Source organism: Eutrigla gurnardus (genome assembly GCF_963514095.1).
Source record: "Eutrigla gurnardus genome assembly, chromosome: 11".
Classification (NCBI taxonomy): domain Eukaryota; kingdom Metazoa; phylum Chordata; class Actinopteri; order Perciformes; family Triglidae; genus Eutrigla; species Eutrigla gurnardus.
In genome coordinates this window covers 22854679-22875401 of record NC_139925.1, presented here as the reverse complement: position 1 = coordinate 22875401, position 20723 = coordinate 22854679, and the positions used below count along the sequence as shown (strand labels likewise).

The 20723-nt window shown below is 42.4% G+C and overlaps 2 protein-coding genes across 4 annotated transcripts; one reads left to right on the top strand and one right to left on the bottom strand.

The window, feature by feature from the left end:
- LOC311021051 (C-signal) lies at positions 1-2024 on the bottom strand. The gene is made up of 4 exons (XM_084021362.1): positions 1676-2024; positions 656-833; positions 466-560; positions 1-371 (listed from the first exon to the last, which is right to left on the bottom strand). Exons 1-4 carry the CDS (start codon positions 2000-2002, stop codon positions 180-182), a joined length of 792 nt encoding a protein of 263 aa, XP_083877488.1. The 5' UTR covers positions 2003-2024; the 3' UTR covers positions 1-179.
- Positions 2025-3144: 1120 nt separating this feature from the next.
- Positions 3145-20475, top strand: nphp1 (nephronophthisis 1). 3 transcript variants are annotated; one of them, XM_084020976.1, is made up of 20 exons: positions 3145-3310; positions 4899-4960; positions 5149-5209; positions 5496-5626; positions 6197-6404; positions 6633-6734; positions 7664-7800; positions 8329-8377; positions 8560-8647; positions 11147-11241; positions 11715-11843; positions 12113-12187; positions 12751-12861; positions 13012-13094; positions 17782-17858; positions 18521-18620; positions 18732-18833; positions 18919-18992; positions 19448-19492; positions 19631-19769. In XM_084020976.1, the coding sequence occupies exons 1-19, from the start codon at positions 3245-3247 to the stop codon at positions 19465-19467; spliced, it is 1770 nt and encodes a 589-aa protein (XP_083877102.1). In that variant the 5' UTR covers positions 3145-3244; the 3' UTR covers positions 19468-19492; positions 19631-19769. The 3 variants fall into 3 exon arrangements, with proteins under 3 accessions (XP_083877102.1, XP_083877101.1, XP_083877100.1); XM_084020975.1 differs by having other exon boundaries at positions 3146-3310; positions 8332-8377; positions 18721-18833; positions 19631-20475; XM_084020974.1 differs by having other exon boundaries at positions 3146-3310; positions 18721-18833; positions 19631-20475.
- Positions 20476-20723: the final 248 nt, after the last annotated feature.

Genomic DNA, 20723 nt, shown 5'->3' with positions numbered 1-20723 from the left:
TAAGGAAAATATGGAAAGAAGGAGAAATATAGTTTGGTTGTGAGGTAGTGGAAGAGGTCCATCTCTGACAGTTCAGACTTCACCAGGAACCTTCTTTTCAGTGTAAGGTGCATCTTATTGCACGGTCTGAGAGATTTAACGTCAAGACAAGCGGCGCAGAGATTGTCCATCCACTGCCTCTACCAAGGAAGTTCACTCCCATCCCAGCTGAACACCTTGCCAGTCTTCTCAATATTCAGCATGTCTATGATGCTCATCAGATGCTTCACAGAGAGTTCGGCACTGAACAGCTTGTCCTTTGGTACATTCCTGTGATATGGCCGGGACAGGTCTGTGTCGACGGTTCCTGGATGCAAGGACACACACACCACCTGGGAAAACCAGACACAAGCTCATGAACGCTCAGTGAAATAAAGGGCCGTGGGTTTAGAAGCATGAAAACGTTAATGCAACTGTAAGGTGTACCTTGGGTCGACTGCGGCTCAGCTCTATAGACAGATTCCTGGTAGCCATGTTGAGAGCTGCTTTAGACATTCTGTAGCTGTACCAACCACCGAGACCTGAGATGAGGGCGGTGCGGACCATACTACATTAGCATGCATACATTAGTACGCATACATTAGCATGGAGTAACCACCAGCAACGCGATACCAACCGTTGTCGCCAATGGATCCCACTTTGGCGCTGATGTTGGCGATGATGGCACTGTGTTGCTTGGCTTTCTCTGCAGGCTGTTGACCGAAACCACCTCCGCCCTTCTGCAGGAGGGGGGCAAAATGCTTGGCCACGACCAGGGGGCCCACGGTGTTGGTCGTCAAGGTGGAAATGAGGCCCTGAGAGGGAAAACACGTAAATCAATGCAGAACAATGCTTTGACGAATTAAAAGATAGGGTGGGTATTTGGTGAAGCTGGATGGATGTGGGGTGGTTTCCTGGACCGCTGGATAGACGAAGGATAGTAAGAGCACACTGAGGAGCTCAAAGAACCAGCATAGGAAATATTCTCCCTCCTACTTCACTGCAGAGCAACGGCACCAAACTCAGTACAAAAATCTAACAATTTAATGTAGACTTCCAGTAAAACCCGAGCACACAGATATGTGAATGTGTGGTCAATTAAGAGCCTCTCACAGTATGTGGATGATGGACTGAGCAGCACTTAATAACATTACAAACACTGCCTCCTGCTGTCGTCTATGGTGTATTTTGAGTGAAGCGTAACAGGTTGAAAACTAAAAGAAAAGTTTAAATTAATATGGCTGAGTAGGTTTTATTAATGCCGATTTTAAAGTCAGATCCTAATTATTTGTCCAATACATTGGTGCTTTACCATGTTGTGATATATTTACTTATAAACAATGATCTAATTTAAAAATAGCAAATTTGTTCACGAGGTTTGGAACGTGGATCAGTATTTAGGGTCCCGTGAGAGTACAATGTCCTATCGCGAGCCCAAGGACGTTGCATGAAAGTTAAAACTGACTCCTTTAATAGCACCAACTAACTAAATGTGCATTACATCATATGTTTAAGTAGTAGTAGTAGTAGTAGTAGTAGTAGTAGTAGTAGTTGTTGTAATAGTAGTAGTAGTAAGTAGAGCACATCTCATCAGACAGAACCGTTTTATTCGACGTGTCATGGTGGGAGCGCATCTTAAACTGCCACAGCACCGTACCTGAGCAGAGACCTCTCTCAGGCTGGTCTCTCCTTTCCCGGAGGGGTGCAGCATGGCCGAGGAGTTGACGATTAGATCCAGACGCCCGAAGCTCTCTTTAACCCGAGCTGCAGCTTCGCGGATGTCCTCCTCCCGGTTCACGTCCAGCCTGAGGACCGTCAGTCTTCCCGGGTGCTGGCCGGACAGCCCCCGCAGTTCGGCCGCTCCCTCCGGATTTCGACATGTCGCTATAACGGCAGCGGTGGTTTTATTTTGTAAGATGTGTTTGCAGAATACAAACCCCAGTCCTCTGCTGGCCCCTTGAATGAGCGCTACGGGGGCGGCCATGACAGGTAAGTGACATAACGCCGGAGCACCGGAGGCGGATGGAGAGGAGTAGTGTTTGCTGCCTTCACTTCCACCCGAAACGTCGTAATTTAGTACTTTCTGAAAAATATGATTTTGAGAGGTCTTGGAAGCTCATTTTGTACGTCTTCGTCTACAGCAGCGCTGGAAATCTTTTTAGAAATCATAATTATGATGAATTATGACAACTTCAAAACTGGAAGCTGACGTGGAGAACCTGAAGGCAGCATGTTTGACAACATACAAAGTAAGGTCTTTAGTGGCATCTAATGGTGAGGTTACAGATTTCATCCAACGGAATCCCTTTTCAACAATAGCACAGTAAATGACTACAGACAAAATAAAAATATATGTATTGAAGCAAACTGCTAATTTCCATTCCCTCTTGTATACCTTAAAAACTGGTATGTTATAAAATAAACATTTTCATGTGAATGAATTTCACTCTTTTCTTTAAAGAAAATATTGATTTGTTGGAAGTCACTCCAATGATTCAAACTGTAAAGATGAAAAGTGTCTAACAATACAAATAAATAAAATAAATTACACCCACTAACAGAATACTACATGATTATGCAGAAACAATAAAAATCCTCTTTGTTGAGAAATCATTGAAAATAGTAGTTTGCACTAATACTTGTTTATTTATTATCATTATTATTATCATTATCATTATCATTATCATTATCATTATTATTATGTGGGGGATCTAATGTGATGGACATGGTAATTAACTGGAATGATCGGTTAGAGGGGAATTCAAGATTTCTCTTGTGGAAGTTTCAGAAGAAGTTGTGCAGCAGCAAATCAGAGAAGCTTTAAGTTACAAGTATTGTACATAGTAATGCAATACATTGGATGCCAGCCGCTTTCAAAAACCAAAGATTTTTTCCCTGCGGCGACTCCTCCTCCAGTCCAGTAGGTGGCAGTAACGTATTGTCAATCGAGAATACATCCGGGAAGAAAGCGTGTTAGATTATGTCAATATTAATGTGAAATTAACTAAATTATGCATTTATATACAAACAGAATTAAAACACACGTGCTGTGATATTATTCTACAGACGATAAATACATTATATGTAATATAAAAAGATCCAGTCAAGCCCAAACCTGAAGAAGAACCCGGTTGCCTAGCGACCAGTGGACGTGTAGCGTCAGCTAGCAGCTAGCTAGGTGCTCTACTAACACATGGGCTAATATGCCCCATAAAACAGCGTTAAAATGCCACCAAAAAGAAAGGGACCTTTGCAGCTTGTCCAGAGGGAAGTGGACGAACTCAAAAAGCAGGTTTGTTACAGAATGGCTTCTTCTTTGTGTTTCTCCGTCGCGATGTTTTACTCCACAGCAGTTTGAACTTTAGACTAGCAGTAAATCAATGTACTGAACAGACAGTAGTGAACACTAACCAGCCGATCTTGGACTAGAGCAGCTGCGTGTGTGGAAGTTACGTCTCGGGCAACTGTATAATAAACAACTGTATTATAAACTGAAAGCCCATTAGACGCCCTACACAGATGTGCCTTGTGCTAGCATAGCTGACTGGAGATGACTGACTGGAGATGAATCACGGTTGGTCGGTCAGTCAACAATATAAAGGAAAAGTAGACGTGAATCGTTTTCATTCGGTTAATGGCGTGGATGCCGAATTTTCAAGAATACAATCAGATAACACGTGTGTCCCTACATCCTGAGGACGTAGGGACACATTAAAATGCTTTATTTTAAAATGAAGATTGGCCAGGAGTATAGGAGATTCGGTGAACTTGAACACAACACAAAGACAAAACCCATTCAAATGACTTGTAGGCTCCTTGGCTGGCCTGTAGTTTTGTGGCCAACAAAAACATTCAGAATATAGAACAGAATGGTTTTATTAAACATCAAGCATACACACTGTAAAATGTATGGATGAAGTAGATGTATTTGCACATAATAAAAAAGGTGAACAGTGTACAGGAGAGGTTAAAAGCAAAGCATGTCTTATGAAGGCACCTTCCCTACAGATACCATACGCCCTAAAGAAAAGATTAAAGTATTAGCAGTAATAGCAAAATAGAAATGTACAACTTACACAGAAGTTTATTTACAAGTTGATATGCATCACAGGGAGTCTTATAAATCCTCTATAAAGTCCTTTTCAGATGTTTTTTTTTTAATAATGACAATGTCGATGGTGAAAGAAGGTTGTTCCAAAGAGACAGTCCTCTGTATTTCAATGAATATTGATTAAGGGAATTGAAAAAAAGGACCTAAATGTAGATAGGGAGTCAGGCAGGTTCAACTGAGAAAATACAAAGTGTAAAGGACAAACAACAAGGAACATGGACACAAGACTGACGCAGTTGACCGACACTTTCCAGGGAAAGACACAGACTTAATATGCAACTAACTAGTCAGACAACAAGATACAGGTGTTCAGACGCGAGAGCAGGCTGAAAGCTGATTGGTGGAAGCAAAGGGAACCGAGCAGGGCTGATGAGACCAAAACCACTCTGGTGATACACAGAAAAAAGGAGAAAGCCACAAAGACAGGAAGTCCAACAAATATGAGACACGATACAGGAAACTCCAAAATATAACAGGATAATTGCCGAACAAAAACCCAAGCTCATGACATCAGTGTCTTGTGGAATATGATCGAATCCTTGAGGAAGGCTTAAAAAAGTAATGTAAAGCAGTAAGTATACAAGTCTGGTATAGGTTCTCATTAAAAAATAATAGAAGTGTGAATTTTCTGAAGAGAGAAGCAGATTAGTTGTATCTTTTAGCAAAGCTAATCACTCAAGTGGGACATGCGACGGCCCAAGAAACAGTTCACGATGCATACAATTCAACAGCCCTGATCCACAGCCAGTTCATGTCGTTGTTCACACAGGTTGACGGTCTGGTGCAGGATCTGCAGAGTCGGGATGGATCCACTGAAGAGGCGTTTCGCAGGTAAACTGCTGTGATGGAGCCTCATCACTGTTTCCGAAATTAGCTTTACTTGCTGACAAGACTAGGACCCTCATCCAGTCCAGCACTGAAACTGTTGAAGGGTGTTCAGTCCTACTCCCTTTTCCTATCCCATTAATGATTCAGTTGACTTTAATTGTCTTTTTTGTCTAAATCTCTAATTCAATCAGGTGTCAAGAACTGCAGATGTCGGGAGAGAAGACACAGAGGACACTGAAAAAACTGACCAAGGTTAGTGCTGTGCTGTCTGATAATCATGATGCAATTATTAAATCTATTCTTTGGAATATATGTGTTTAATACAATTATTCAGTTCAACTGCTAGACGAACTCGGTTGTTTTGATCCTGCAAATTAACATTAATCCCAAATCAAGTTAAAGTAAATCTACATTTCTGTACATTATTGATTAAATAATAGACAAAATACAATTTCCAAAGAACAACAACATCAAACTGCTCATATTTGTCTGTTCTGTTAAAGTAGATTGGAGCTAAATGAATCTGCTTGATTTCTAGGCGGATGAGTTGGCTCCAGTGGGGAACTACGATCAGAGGAAGCAGGAAGGGGAGAGACGGCTGCAGGACGTCTTGGAGCATTTGAATACACTTTCTCTGGAGCTTTCACCACCAGGACCCAGCACTGCAGGGTCAGTCACAAAGAAAAAAGAGACATGACATTAACATGTACATATCATATCTCTTGCTGCAGTGGCTCAATTACACCACAACACGTTTAATCTCCATTCATCTTTTGTGAATGAGTTGCGGAGAAAAATCAATTTCACAGCATCCATCTGCATACTTTTCCCATCTTTTTTTCCCAATGAGCAGTAGCCTAAAGTACGCTAATCAATAAGGGTATGAATATTGTGAACGCTAACACCGTTAGCTGAGCTAATTTTGGAAATAACTGAAAGGATTAGTTTGGGATTTATTTAAGTATGCTCTTGTGTTCTGCAATGTAAACTGACTGTTTTCATCAATGGAGTTTGTGGCAAATACAAAACTGCAACTGAAATTTAAATCTGGGTATTTGAATACACAAAGACCACTGGGGAGCTGCAGAATGATATTAAACCTAAAACAAAAGAATGGCCCCGCCCTTTAAGTGAGTCCCATCCAATGCATTTGAATCTGGAAGCTGAGTATAAAAAGAGAAAAAGAAAAACGATAGTTTGACACTTCAGTTTGTCATGTTACCATGTTTTGATCTACAGCAATGTTTCAAAGGAAGATAATAATGAGGATGATGATGATGATGATGATGACGACGACGACGATGACGATGATGACGAAGAAGAAGACCGTGGCGATGACGACGCAGATGACGATGAAGTTGTGAAACAGGCTTCCCAGTCAGAACCTCACATCTACACAGCCCTCAGTGATTTCAAAGGAGAGCAGGAAGGAGATCTGTCTGTCCAGGTGAAGTACTTCCTGTTTCAGACAGAGGTGAAGCACAGGTGGGCGGCATGCAGGGGTCTGTCGACGTAGCTAGAGTTCTGTGTGACAGAAAGGGAAACGGTGTGAAATCACATATTCCTGACAAGCTCGTCAACGACGCACTTCTTGCATTTGAACCAGAGCAGGTCTGTTTGTCGGTGTTGCATGAAGGATGTTCTGTGACGTGACTGTCTTCCTTGCTTTTCTCAGAGGGGGGATGTGCTGAGGATTATGAGGAAGACAGCGGACGGATGGTGGCTGGCTCAGGACTCAGGAGGCAACAGAGGAGTGGTTCCAAAAACCTACCTGAAGGTACACCCGTCACATTAAACCTCCTTGTGTTGTTCATGTTAAATGCATGTGGTGAAACTCGGGATGTTAACACTAGAACTGATACCATCTCCAATAACTGGATCGGGCAGCGGTGACGCGTGCTAGTAGACTGTATAGCTGAGGCAGCTAGCAACAAACATGTCAGCTGTTTAGATTATTTCACACTTGACTAACAAGCAGCAAGCAGTACATTTAAATGATTTTCCTTCCATTCAACATATATTTGTGTGAATAAACAGTAGTTTGTATTTTTTTAGACGCATTGAAGTGGGTCACTTCCTGAAAGCCTCCTTGCCGATTGGAGACATGTAACCATGGTAACCCGTGTCAGCCTCATGTGGCCAAAGGAGGATTTGTGAGAATCATAGTCAGTCAGAACTAAGTAGAATCTTATACTAACATTGAAGAGCTATATTTACATTGTAGAGCTGTAAGCCATTGTCTGTTATAAATGCCAATGTTATACATTGCATATATACTGTACATATCCCACATTGCATTGTGGGATTGTCGTAGTGTCCATTGTTTGCTGTAATATCTCAATGGTAATAGTATGCAACTCACGTACTATTGTTCTCATACCAAGGTTTCAGACTTACTATAAAATGAGGTACATTGTGTGAGACCAGAGATGTAGTTCTTTGAGCGGTTTCACACCGAACTAAATGATGCAACGACACACGACAGACTTTCTTGATTTGTAAAATGATCTTTTAAATTGACAAAAATCATATGTGTAATTCGTGGTACAAATCAAACAGGATTAAAAAAATATTTGTCCCTCACCGTTGACTACCTACATACTCTTTCTGAAATAAGGTCCAGTGTGGCACATTGGAAGGGGCGGGATGAAGCCTCTATATCGGCCAATAGGCCTACCACACTCTTAGATAAAACTCATTTTGCAGATTGCCTCTGGTGTTGATGATGAAGAAGAAGAAGCTGATGATGATGACGAAGATGATGAAGATGGTGATGATGATGACAGTGAGGAGGAGGAAGAGCAAGATGGCGAAGGACCGACTGATGAGCGAGACAAACAGAGGTTCTGCTTTTTTCTTTTTGTAGATAGTGAGAGTAAAGGAGTAGTGTGAAGGATTTACATTTACATTTACATTTAGGTCATTTAGCAGACGCTTTTGTCCAAAGCGACTTACAATAAGTACATTTGTCAAAAGAAGGAAACAAAGAAACCACAACGTATCATTGCCGATAAAGTAAGAGCCAAAAATAGAACAAGTGTTAGGTGGTCATCTGAGTAAACTAGTACTTCAAGAGCAACAGTGCTACGATCAGAGTGCTATAGGTAAGGTATTTTTTTTTTGGGGGGGGGGGGGGGGGTGTTAGTGGGTCATGCTATGTAGAGTCGAGGTGATTTACTGGTGTGGTTGCAGATTGAATACCCCTCCACTCACCCCAGATGATTTTACACTAATAAAAAACTTAGGTATGAATATTAAATTCTATTTCTACTAATAGATCCCCTAATTGCTCCACACTGGCCCTTTAAGAATGAGAGACACATTAGTCAATTATCAATTAGTGTAATTTCACTTCCTCTGTTCTTCCACAGCAGTTCTCCACACTCCAACTGGAGCACCGTCAGAAAGGCTCTGACCGAGGTAAACATCTACAACTAGTGCTGCTGTTGATTCTCCTGTCATAGAATATGAAATACACTGTGTGTGTGTGTGTGTGTGTGTGTATGTGTGTGTGTGTGTGTGTGTGTGTGTGTGTGTGTGTGTGTGTGTGTGTGTGTGTGTGTGTGTGTGTGTGTGTGTGTGTGTGTGTGTGTGTGCGACAGATCGATGCAACAGATGTGCTCTCTGCCATGGGGGCTATACCGTCAGGATTCAGACCATCATCTCTCAATAAACTGCTGGTGGAGGAAGGTCATTACACACACACACACACACACACACAATTTCCCAGAGTTTAAAGTGATGGTTCGGAGTGAAATGCACCCTAGGTAATTTCCACCATGACATCCAGCCAAATACCCCCTCGGAAGCATTGTTAGCGATGGTCAGCATTGGTCAAGATAGGGCTATCAGCCGAATGGTACAGTACTAGCGCGATGGTACAGTGGGTATATCTCGTAAATTTCCTCACTAATAATGCATGGAATGTTACCAAACTTGTAAGTACACCAGGAGTTTATTTAAAAGAACACTTGCCTGATAGCTTCTATCCTCGACTACTAACACTAACTAACGCTACCGCAGCGTAGACGCCACTTCCGTGTTTACCCAGCCGATGCCATGACGCGAGTTTCACACGAGAGTATTAAAAAGTTTAGCTGAATTTTTATAAATGCTTGTATTATCAGGTCAACACATTTTTATAAATGCTTCTATTATCAGGTTAACAAGTGTTAACACGGAAGAAGCGTCTATGCTGTGGTAGCGTTAGTTAGCGTTAGTAGCCGAGGATAGAAGCTATCAGGCAAGTGTTCTTTTAAATAAACTCCTGATGTACTTACAAACTTTCAAATGCCTCGTTTTGTGAGTACAGACCCTATGTGTACTACTGCAGAAGTTTGGTCACATTCCATGCATTATTAGTGGGGTAATTTACGAGATAATCAAGATGTACCATCGAGCTAGTACTAAGCCATTCAGCTGATATGCTGACCATCGCTAAAAATGCTTCCGAGGGATATTTGGCTGGATGTCATGGTGGAAATTACCTCGGGTGCATTTTACTCCAAACCATGAGCCGGTGTGTTCGAGATGTCTGGAGACGTTTTCAAGAAATTTCATTCAGTTCTTCTAGTTGCCGAGTTCGCTTATGTTATGGCTAGCGCAAGTCAACGGTTCTTAGCTAGACGGGCATTAAAACAGTCTTGCCGACTCCACAGTGCACCCGAGGCAAATCCATTGTAACGGCAGACTATCGATGTACATATGTGTTGATAGAATGTTTGAAATAAAACCAACCTTGCATGTTTAAGGATTTATGTCTCAGCAGCAGCAGCAGCGTGTCATACTTCCTAGTAGGCTATGGCAGCGGCGGACTGATATCACCTAGCACTTATAAGTTACCGGTTCTATAATAGTTTGTTTACCTGCTGTCATTGCTACAGACGCAGAGTAGCCTGCAGTGCTAGTTTCTTCAATCTCACAGAAATGGACACTTTTGGAGAATATACTGAAACTTTTGAAGACTCTGATGAGGAGTTTTTTTCCACCCAAACCCAACCGTACCTGTACGAGCCTGAATATACAGAGGAAGAATTGCACGAGAGGGATGCTCAAAGGGCAGAACGTGAACGAGCGTCTGTGGAGACCGAGATAGCCCCCGCTGGAGCTGAGAACCGGGACCGAACATACAGAGACTGGTGGTGCCAGGAGGGAATCCCCCGCAACGTGTCCGAGGGTTTACGGGTCTACGGACGGAGCAGAGGTCTGGTTTCGCGGTGCGTAATTGTGGGTTCGCGTGGCCGTGGGCTGCCCGGTGTTTGCATGTGGTCCAAGCGCTTTTCACCCAGGTCTGAGGGCATGAGTCCTGACAATTCGTCCCGGTTCGATTGCCTATTTACGGGCAGTATTTCAGGCAGCGCGTCTTAGAGTTTTGAGTCCGACGGAGAGTCCGCATGTGTGGATTGACGGAGCCGCCCGCTGCCCGGTGTTGGTCTACGGTCCAACGGCTTTTCACCCAGCTCTGAGGGCACGAGGCCCGACTATTCGTCGGTGTTCATGTGTCTATTTACCGGAGGGAATCCCCGCAACGCTTCCGAGGGTTTACGGTTCTCCGGACGGAGCAGTGGTCCGGGTTCGCAGTGCGTAATTGTGGCTTCGCGTGGCCGTGGGCTGCCCGGTGTTTGAGTGAGCTACGAGGGCTTTTCAGACAGCCTTGGGGGTATAAGTGCCGACAGTTTGGGCCGGTTCGATTGCCTATTTACGGGCAGTATTTCGGGCGGCGCATCTTAGAGTTTTGAGTCCGACGGAGCAAAGTAAAGTTCCGCTGCTGCTGAGAAACTAGTTCCTCAAAAAATGGATGATTCATGCGATGCGAGGTTAGTTTTGTTTCAAATATTATTCTATCAACACAGATATGTACATCGACAGTCTAGTGTTTTAATTGATTTGCCCCGGGTGCACTGTGGAGTCGGCAAGACTGTTTTTAATGCCTGTCTAGCTAAGAACCATTGACTTGTGCTAGCCATAGCATAAGCGAACTCGGCAACTAGAAGAACTGAATGAAATTTCTTGAAAACGTCTCCAGACGTCTCGAACAAACCGGCTCAGTTGGAAAATAGGTCTTATGTCCAAAATTCCGAACTATCCCTTTAAGTAACATCTTCACAACCAATTATTGACCAGTATTTCTTTAACTGGTCACTATTGTGATTTAAAAGCAAAGCAGTAACCTCTCGTGTCTTCTTCTAGGTATAACATACAGAGGGAGTCACTATGTTCAGCCCGAGCTCAGCCAATCACAGCTGTCCTTCAGTGACCTCTTCCTGGATCCAGACACTGGCAGGGTGAGACTGGCTCTTAGGTCCTTTTCACATGGTCTATATGCTCTATGTGCAAATAAAAACATGCATGATGTGCGTTTTACGAAGACCCAATGTGTTTTTAACCATTAGGAAGCAGCAGCAGTAATCCTGCATTATCGTGAGTTTAGTAACATGTTATGAACCCAAAAATAAAAGGTCTGATCTGTGCAGAAACCCCCAACAAAAACAAACGCATCACTGACACCATGATAATAACATTCAAAACATAGGAATCACTCTGTTGTTGCTTGGACATGAGATACAAAAGACTACAAAAACAGCCAAAATACATATTACTCCCTATATGGCTGTAGCCCCACCTAGTGCAATAGTAAAACCACCATGTCACTGAAGAAATCTTAACTATATATATATATATATATATATATATATATATATATATATATATATATATATATATATATATACTGTATATATATATTTCTGTGTGGTAGGTTCGTGGTCGGCAGGTCAGGACTTGTATCAGTTTCAGTTTGTGGAGCTGCAGGATGATTCCTAGTCCCGGGGTCGGAGTTCAGGTCCTCAGCCGACACATCCGCCTCTGTGCCTTTGATGGAACTCAGGTGGAGTATTTCTGGTCTATACATACAGCTTTTCTTTCATGTTGTACTTCCTTACCCAGGGTGTACATTTAATAAAACAGTTGATGTATTGATTATTAGCCTACATTTCTCTCAGTTGCTGTGTTACAGTCTGTGATTTGTTTTATTAGGTTATTCAGCTTGAACATGCCATATCTCAGACAACTCTGGTTTGTTCACGACACAGCTCAATTACATTGTGAGAGTCAGTCTAGACTTGGTCTTTAAAAGGAGTCGTACTTGGGTTTCAGGTGTTGAGTAACATCCACACAGTGAGAGCAACCTACAACGCCAAGAGCCCCAAGACCTGGAGCTTCTCTCCAAGGGTATGTTGCTGTTTGTCTCTGATGTCTGGTCGGAGGATGGGAATATTACGCAATCTTACACAACCTGAAAACCATAAAAAACAAAACAAAACATGAACTTAATCAGAAACACATTTTCCCCTGATGACCCTCTGCCTACAATGCATATAATCTGCTTATAATACTGTATTATTATAGTTATAAGCAGTACATAGCATAGCAGCATACATTTGAATTATGCTTCATATCAATTGTCATAACAAATCATAAAGCATTATTATTATGACATAAGATCAAGTATCATAATATTTCATAACAATTTAGTGGATTATAATTCCCATAGTTGTAATGCATTGTAATATTTTTATAATGCATTGTACTCATTATTATAATGCATTATAAAGATGTTATAGGTTACTTTACGTGTCCACTGTGTGCTTTAAGTAGAGTGAAAATAAGCAGTTACAGATAAGTATGGATGTTGATGTGTTCTTGCATAGACTTAATGATATTTTTTCACCTTACTTAAAATGAATCTAGAGTTTGAGACTGAGCTTGAATCCGAGTGTTTGTGTTTGCTCCAGCTGACGGGTATCCTCCCTGCCCTCCTGGACGGAGACTGCTTCCTCCGCTGCAACTCTGCATCCCCAGACCTCGGTATCCTCTTTGAACTGGGAGTCACCTTCATACGCAATGTGAGGATAAACACACACACACACACACACACACACACACACACACACACACACACACACACACACACAAACACAAACACAAACACACACACACACACACACATACAAAACTACTGCCCAGAAGCAGCTCCCATCTTGTGTGTGTTTTAGTCGACAGGCGAGAGAGGAGACCTGAGCTGCGGCTGGACTTTCCTCAAATTGACCGATGACGCTGGAAATCCTCTCCCCAACAGGTACACACATACATACTGTATATGTCGGTGCGTGCAGTAATACAAGCAGCCGCTTGTCTTTCCACGTCACCCAGCTCACAATAAAGTCAAACAGTATGCAGGCAATCCTATGAACCAACATGCAGTTAGACATGCTTCAGATTGCAGTCCAAACAAAAATTACAGAGATGTGATGTTTGAAAGCAAAGTATATTTTGTAAAAGAGCTCCAACCGCTTGTTATACTTATAAATAAACAACAAAAAGAGGTTCAGTGAATAAGCTGAGCTCTTAAGTGATACAAGTCTATCTGGGCCACTGGATTTCTGGCTCCGCCCCCTGATATAGAATTGGTAAATAAAAAGGGGAAACATGGGGGTAAAGGGGAGTAGCCCCAAGCAAGGCCCTTTGTTGGATTTCCATAATGACATATACCTATTACATGACATATTAATACATCCACTGACAAAGAAAGTTGATAAACTGAATTTCTAATTAACAAAAATACAATTCACCATATTCTGAAATGAGAAATTTGGCTCCTACATACACAAAAATGTTGTACATAATTATTTTTCATTTTTTTTATTTAAACCTTTATTTTAACTCGTTGGTCACTGAGGTTTCCCTCATTTACAGGGACGACGAGTTTACAAGCAGCAGCAGAACATAACAATTACATTTAATAACAGTTGCAGGATGATTTACAAAGGTCAGACACCATATGTTTAAAATCAGCAAGAGTAGGAATAATCTCCAGCCCCAAAGTAAGTTGGAGAGTATTCCATGAGTTGGGACTTTAAGAAATAATAAACCACTAGAGCGAGTAGAATAAGATCCAGAGCGCCATTCTAATAAAGATGAGATGTATGGGGGCTGTTTACCAGTAAGGGCCTTAAAGATAAACATACCAGTGCTTCATGCGTCTGTCAGAAAGGGAGGACCAACCAACTTTTTCATAGAGTAAGCAATGATGAGTGTCATATCTATCCCCGGTTATAAATCTGAGAGCAGAGTGATGAATGGAATCCAGAGGTTTGAGGGTTGTAGCTGCTGCATGTCTGTAAATGATATCATCGTAGTCCAAAACTGATAAAAAGACTGATTCTACAATTCTTTTCCTGCTGAGTGATGGGAAATAAGCTCTGTTTCGGTACAGAAAGCCAACCTTCTGTCGCAGAGTGGAGGCAAGGACATTTATATGCAATTTAAAAGTTAGCTTTTCATCAGGCCAGAAACCAAGGTATTTATATTCAGTGACTCGTTCTATGGATGAGCCATCTAAGTGAATTGGAAACCAGGTTTCGGGAACGAGTGAAAAGCATAAACTTGGTCTTTTTTGCATTTAAGACCAATTTCAAATTAATAAGAGCCTCCTGCAGAAATTTAAATGAGAGTTGCAATTTCTCAGTGGCTAACTCAGGGTGTCCGCGGAGTCTTAAAAAGTCTTAAAAAGTCTTAAAAAGTCTTAAATTCATTTTTCTAAATTTAAGGCCTTAAAAAGTCTTAAATTCGTCCAAAATGTCACATGTTTGTCTTAAATAAATAACTCAGAGGTCTTAAATTTGTCGGGGCAGGACTATTTTATTTTTCTCGCGGGACTTTTCGGGAAGGAGATGTAGAGAGGCTACTTTCTTGCTAGCTGCGTATATAAACGGATGTCTGCGCGCTTGCTAGCTAGTCTGCGACAATGGGTAAGTGCAAATTCAACGTCAGTTGGCTGGAAGACGTCCATTTCCGAGGTTGGCTGGAGTCTCATTGAGTGACACACATGCTATGCTTGGGTTGTAATACAGCGGGATCCCCCCCACCATCGCGGGTTTTAGGTCTTAAATTTAATTCAAGGTGGTATTAAAAAGGTCTTAAAAAGTCTTAAATTTGACTTGCTGAAACCTGCAGATACCCTGTAACTGTACAGAGTCAGCAATGCAATATAGAATAGTGTCATCTGCATACAAATGGGCATGACAGTCATTCAGCGAAGAGAGAATATCATTGATATAAATGGTAAAAAGGACAGGACCCAGGACAGAGCCTTGTGGCACACCTTTGGTTACAGGCAGGAATTCAGAACAAAAATGACCAGACTTTACACATTGGCGCCTATTCAACAGTAGACTATTCAACAGTATTTGATGATCGACTGTATCGAATGCTTTCGACAAGTCAACAAATAAAGCAGCACAGTGTTTTTTCTTGTCTAATGCTGTGATTATGTCATTGGTTACCAGAGTGATGGCTGAAGTTGTACTGTGATTGGCTCTAAATCCTGATTGTTGGGGACTGAGTATCGAGAAAGAAAGCCCTTCAGTTGATTGTTTATCAATGTCTCGAGCACTTTTGCAAGGTAAGGTAACTTAGAGATATGACGATAATTGTCTGGGTTATCCCTGTCTCCTCCTTTGTGCAGGGGAATGACATGGGCGGATTTCCAAACAGGGGGAAATTTGCCAGCGGAGATGGAAAGATTAAATATGTATTTGAGTGGCTCTGCAATAAATGGGGCTGCCAGTCTGATGAAAAATGGTTCTAAATTATCCTCACCAGTAGAGCTTCTAGGATTAATCAATAGTAGCTGGTGTAGTACCTCTTGCTGAGAGACAGGGTTAAGAGAGAAACAAGGGTTAAACAAACAATCAGAGCTGATAATTTGTGGAGCAACAGTGGAGCTGAAATTCTGATCGAACAGAAGGCCAGCATCAGCAAAATGTCTATTAAATGCTTGACAGATGTTGGTTTCGCCTGAGACATCACAATCATTTACACGCAGGTGTGTTGGCAGAGCACTGGAAAGTTTAGGTTTAAGTAGTTTTACTGCACTCCAAAATTTAGCAGGGTTGGAAGAAGAGTTAGAGATTAGATAATCAAAATACTTGGTTTTAGCTTTCCTCACAGCTGTAGTACAGCGGTTACGAATCTGACGAAAAGTGAGCCAGTCATGAGAGTTACCAGAATGTCTAGCACGAGACCAAGCTAAATTTCTGTCCTTGAACAAGCTAGACAGTTCCTGTGAGAACCAGGGTGTTACTCGGTTCTTAATTCTAATTTTCCTAAGGGGAGCATGTTTGTCTACTAACGAGTTAAGTGTCATCACAAAGCTGTCTGTAGCAGTTTGGAGGTCAGTGGCTTGGATGTTTGATTCAATATTACACGACGCAAGGTCATTGAGGAAAGCTTGGCTGTCAAAGTTATTGAAATTCCTCCTTTTAACAGTGTGTGATTTTGTTTTTGGCAACTGTATGCTCCTGACACATGCTGTGGGGCAATGATCACTTATACCTTGGTCAAATACACCACAAGCAGAGATTCTATTACTATTGTTCGAGAAAATCAAATCAATAAGGGTAGACCGTGAATAATTGTTAGGATTTGGTCTGGTAGGCTTACTAACAAGCTGACATAAGCCAAGATTCCCACTAACCTCTTTTAGGTAATTTGAGGCACCACTCAACCAATCAAGATTAAAGTCACCCATCACAATCATTTCAAAGTCCAAGTATAAGGAAAGTATTTAGGCTAGACAATCATCAGAGCTTGAGTCAGCTGAAGGAGGCCTATATACACCAACAACACAAAAATAACTATTCTTCCCCAGAGCAACCTTCAAAATGAGAAGCTCAAAACATTTTAGGATGGAGACAGATTTTAGGAGTGAAACCTCAAGGTTTGATTTGACATATATTGCCACACCACCTCCTTTGCCAACCCTGTCGCATCTGAAGATGTTGAAGTGATCCAGAGCTACTGAGGAGTCACTGACAGATTCTTTCAGCCAAGATTCAGACACAACTAAAATCTCAGGATCAGACTGTGACAGGAGAATTTTAATGTTAATGTTCTAGTTTATCACGATGTAGAAGGCTTCTTATATTCAGGTGAATTAGTCCTAGGCCTTTTCTTTGCTTGAAATATTGTGGATTATTAAGTAGGATTGGAGTATGGTCTATGTTTGGTGACTGAGATATAGTAGGTTGTGTGGACACTGGTAATAGGTTAAAAGGATTAACAGTGGATGAGCGAGACAAATATGAAATACATTTCCTGGCAGTGATCACAGTAGTAATCTGTGAGACTGTGGGTGAGATAGGAGAATTAACAACAGCAGGGGGAATTTTCTTAGTGATATGATTTTTATGCTGAAGTGAAGCAGTAATTTGAATGAGATTGTAATAATTCACAGCTTTAGAACTGTCATACTGATGAGAAATCCTTTCAGAGCTAATAGTTTGAATCGGGAGCACAACAGAAGAGGGTCTGTTACTGACAAGGAAAGAGGTAGATTGCACTCCAGACCGCATGGGGGAGCTAGAGGTAGACACGGTACTCGGGGTTGCTGCTGCAGGCGGCGCTGGCGAGGAAGAGAGTGCAGCGTGGGTGTGTGATGATGACAGTCAGGCACATGACGAGTACTGGACACTGATACTGAAGTTAGTTTTTAGCATAGAGGTACCAAGGCGGTTTGGGTGAATACCATCAGATGAGAAGAAGTTGGAGCGGCCCCAGAACAACTTCATTTATGCAGCCATACATACTCACAATCTGTATTCAAACATGCAAACACAGTCTTATACTGTAAATAGACACAAACACTCACATTTTTTAAATACACTTTCAGTTTGAAAGCATGAATGTATATAGGTGAGACAATGAAAGCCACCTCCTACCGACTGCATGTGTGATGTTTGTCATCTAATCTAACCTGTGTGTAGGACCTACGAGCTGCCGGTGAACGGCGGCACTCCCTATGAGAAGGATGTCGTGGTGGAGGCTTCAGTCACCAGAGGATGTAAGTCGACACAGCAGAGCTCATCATTGCAGTCAGAAAGTTTCTTCACAGACCTGTTTAACACCCAGATGTCTCCTCCTCTCCTCCCTGTTTCCTCTCCTCCTCTCCGTTTCCTTCCATCTCCTCTCATATTTCTCCTCCCCTCTTCTGTCTCCTCCCCTGTTTCCTCTCCTCTCCTCCCCATCTCCTCCCCTCCCCTCTCCTCTCCTCTCCTGTCCTTTCCTCCTCTCCTGTCTCCTCTCCCTCTCTCCTATCCTCGTCTTCTCTCCGTCTCCTCCCCTCTCCTCTTTCTCCTCCTCTCCTGTCTCCTCTCCCTCTCTCCTATCCTCATCTTCTCTCCGTCTCCTCCCCTCTCCTCTTTCTCCTCCCCTCCTCTATCTCCTCCCCTGTTTCCTCTCCTCTCCTCCCCATCTCCTCCCCTCCACTTCCTTTCCTGTCCTTTCCTCCTCTCCTGTCTCCTCTCCCTCTCCCCTATCCTCGTCTTCTCTCCATCTCCTCCCCTCTCCTCTTTCTCCTCCTCTCCTGTCTCCTCTCCTCTCCGTCTCCTCCCCTCTCCTCTTTCTCCTCCCCTCCTCTATCTCCTCTCCTGTTTCCTCTCCTCTCCTCCCCATTTCCTCTCCTGTCTCCTCTCCTCTCCTGCCTCCTGTCTCCTCCCCTCTCAGCTCCAGCTGGTGTTTTCCAGCAGATACTTCAGGCCAGACGTCAGCCCAAACTGATGGTGAAGTTGAAGTCAGTCAACAGTCGGACCAGGACGCAGCTCAGGTTGGAGTCCATGCCGTCCATGATGTGATGTCATCATGTATTGGCGGCTCACCTCAGCCATGTGTACGTGCCTTCATATGTACTGACCTGCATGTGTTAGTCTGCTTCCAGACACTCTGCTCCACTGTCTGAGCGGCGTCCACCTGCTGGCTCTGCACAGGCAGCTGCTGGCCGACACACTGCTGATGGACAGACCCACCATGCAGAACGCAGGTTACACACGCCTTTTCAATGCCTCTCATCAAAATGAACAGTGGCCATAGTTCTTGGAAAGAAGTCAGATTTTTCTCTGTTTCAGATCTGATATGCAGTCCTGTACTGTCTACCTTTCCTGTACTGTTGGACCAGCTGGACCTGCTGGATGCTCTCAGGGTCGGTACCTGACCCCCAACACCCCCATTAGAATGCTGTCATCTATAATAATGGTCATTTTTACTTACCCTTATACATATTTTATTTATAAGTGGTTATAAAAAATCTGTTAGCTGCCCTGCATTTCAAATTTATTTCAAACAAGTCTGTGGAAGTCCACATAGGGAGGTGGTCTGGGTGGTGGATGGGACCAAAAACACAGAGCTTTCACTAGGAGACTGATTTTAGTGTCCCGTTAGAACCAAGCAGGTTTGTAACCTCTCATTTAGTTAATTCTGTTTAACCACATGTTTCAAACTGTTTCAAAAGAAAAACAGGTTTCCCTGGAAATGTAATTGAGAGTTGAGTTTAGTTGTATGGGAACGTAATTTTGTTGTTTCCTGAATACATCTCTGCTTTGAAATGATTGGATTTTACAAAACCACATCACTCAATAATTGTTTTTGTTCTGTCAGAGTGCCTGGCTGGAGGCTGAGACCAACATGAGCAGAGCACAGAGGGTCAGTGTGTGTGTGATACCAGTACATACCTGTAGATGGCGTTGCCACTATGAGTAATGTGTTTGTGCATCCAGTTCATATTGTCACATCAGACCAGCTATGCAAATAAACCGATCCTTCCTCCCTGTGTGTTTGCAGAGAGACTTGAACTTTTTGAAACAGGAGTTTGTTAAAGTCTACATGTCGTCCATCTATTTCCTCCTCCACTCGCCGTCGCTGCCGTGTCATCGCTGGGCGGACCCGCCCTCTGAGGAGCAGCGGGCCAGAGTCATCTACGCCACCCTAGAAGCTCTCAAACACAGCCAGCACACCAGCGGCCAGTCTGGAGGCTCAGAGGTCTTTGTGGACGCCACGCACCAGCATCTCGCCTTCGATGTTACAGAGTTGACCTTTGACCTCCTCCGTGTGGCACGGTAGCATCGATGGATCTTAGATGTGAATGTATTGTGAAACAGAAACTAATAAAAGCCTTAAATGTGCCATCAATACATTTTTTTTTTTTACATTTTTAAAAAGTGGAAAAAATATGTAAATGATTTTACATTTGTGTTACTTTGTTTCAATGAAGGGCAAAAAATGCATTTCTCAATAGTTTCCAAATGAGAGTAAATAGTGTATTTGGGGAATATCAGCTGTGGATTTAATACACATTTGGCACACTAGATCACTGTAATGTGCACTGAACAAACATGTGTAACAACGTGGCTCATTGATGTGTTTTTATAGTCTTTTGACAACTATAAATGATATCATGCTTGGGCACACAGACAATTTGTTTGGATTTGTTGCCTCCACTTTGCATTGTAAACAGGAAATGAAGTGCTCTGAGTTTGGAGTAATGTCAGCACAATGCTAACACCAGATCCCTCTTGAATCAAATCACTCCCGCTCCCATGAAAATCAACTAGATATCTGTAATAAAAGAACCAAACAGTGACATTATTAGCATGTTTGGATACTGCTATTTGTTGCCAAATGTTCTATTTTGTAATAAACCTATAAATATATACAGTATATATATATATATGTGTGTGTGTGTGTGTGTGTGTGTGTGTGTATGTATGTATATATATATATATGTATGTTTGTATAGTTGTCGCTTTCTTATGAACTTGATTCCATGGAACAGGCTGTTTATTTTATCCATCTCCACCCATTAGTTCAACATTTGCTGTGTGTGTGGTGTAGAGTTGCAGAGTGTATGAGTTAATAATTAGTGTGCCGTCGTCTT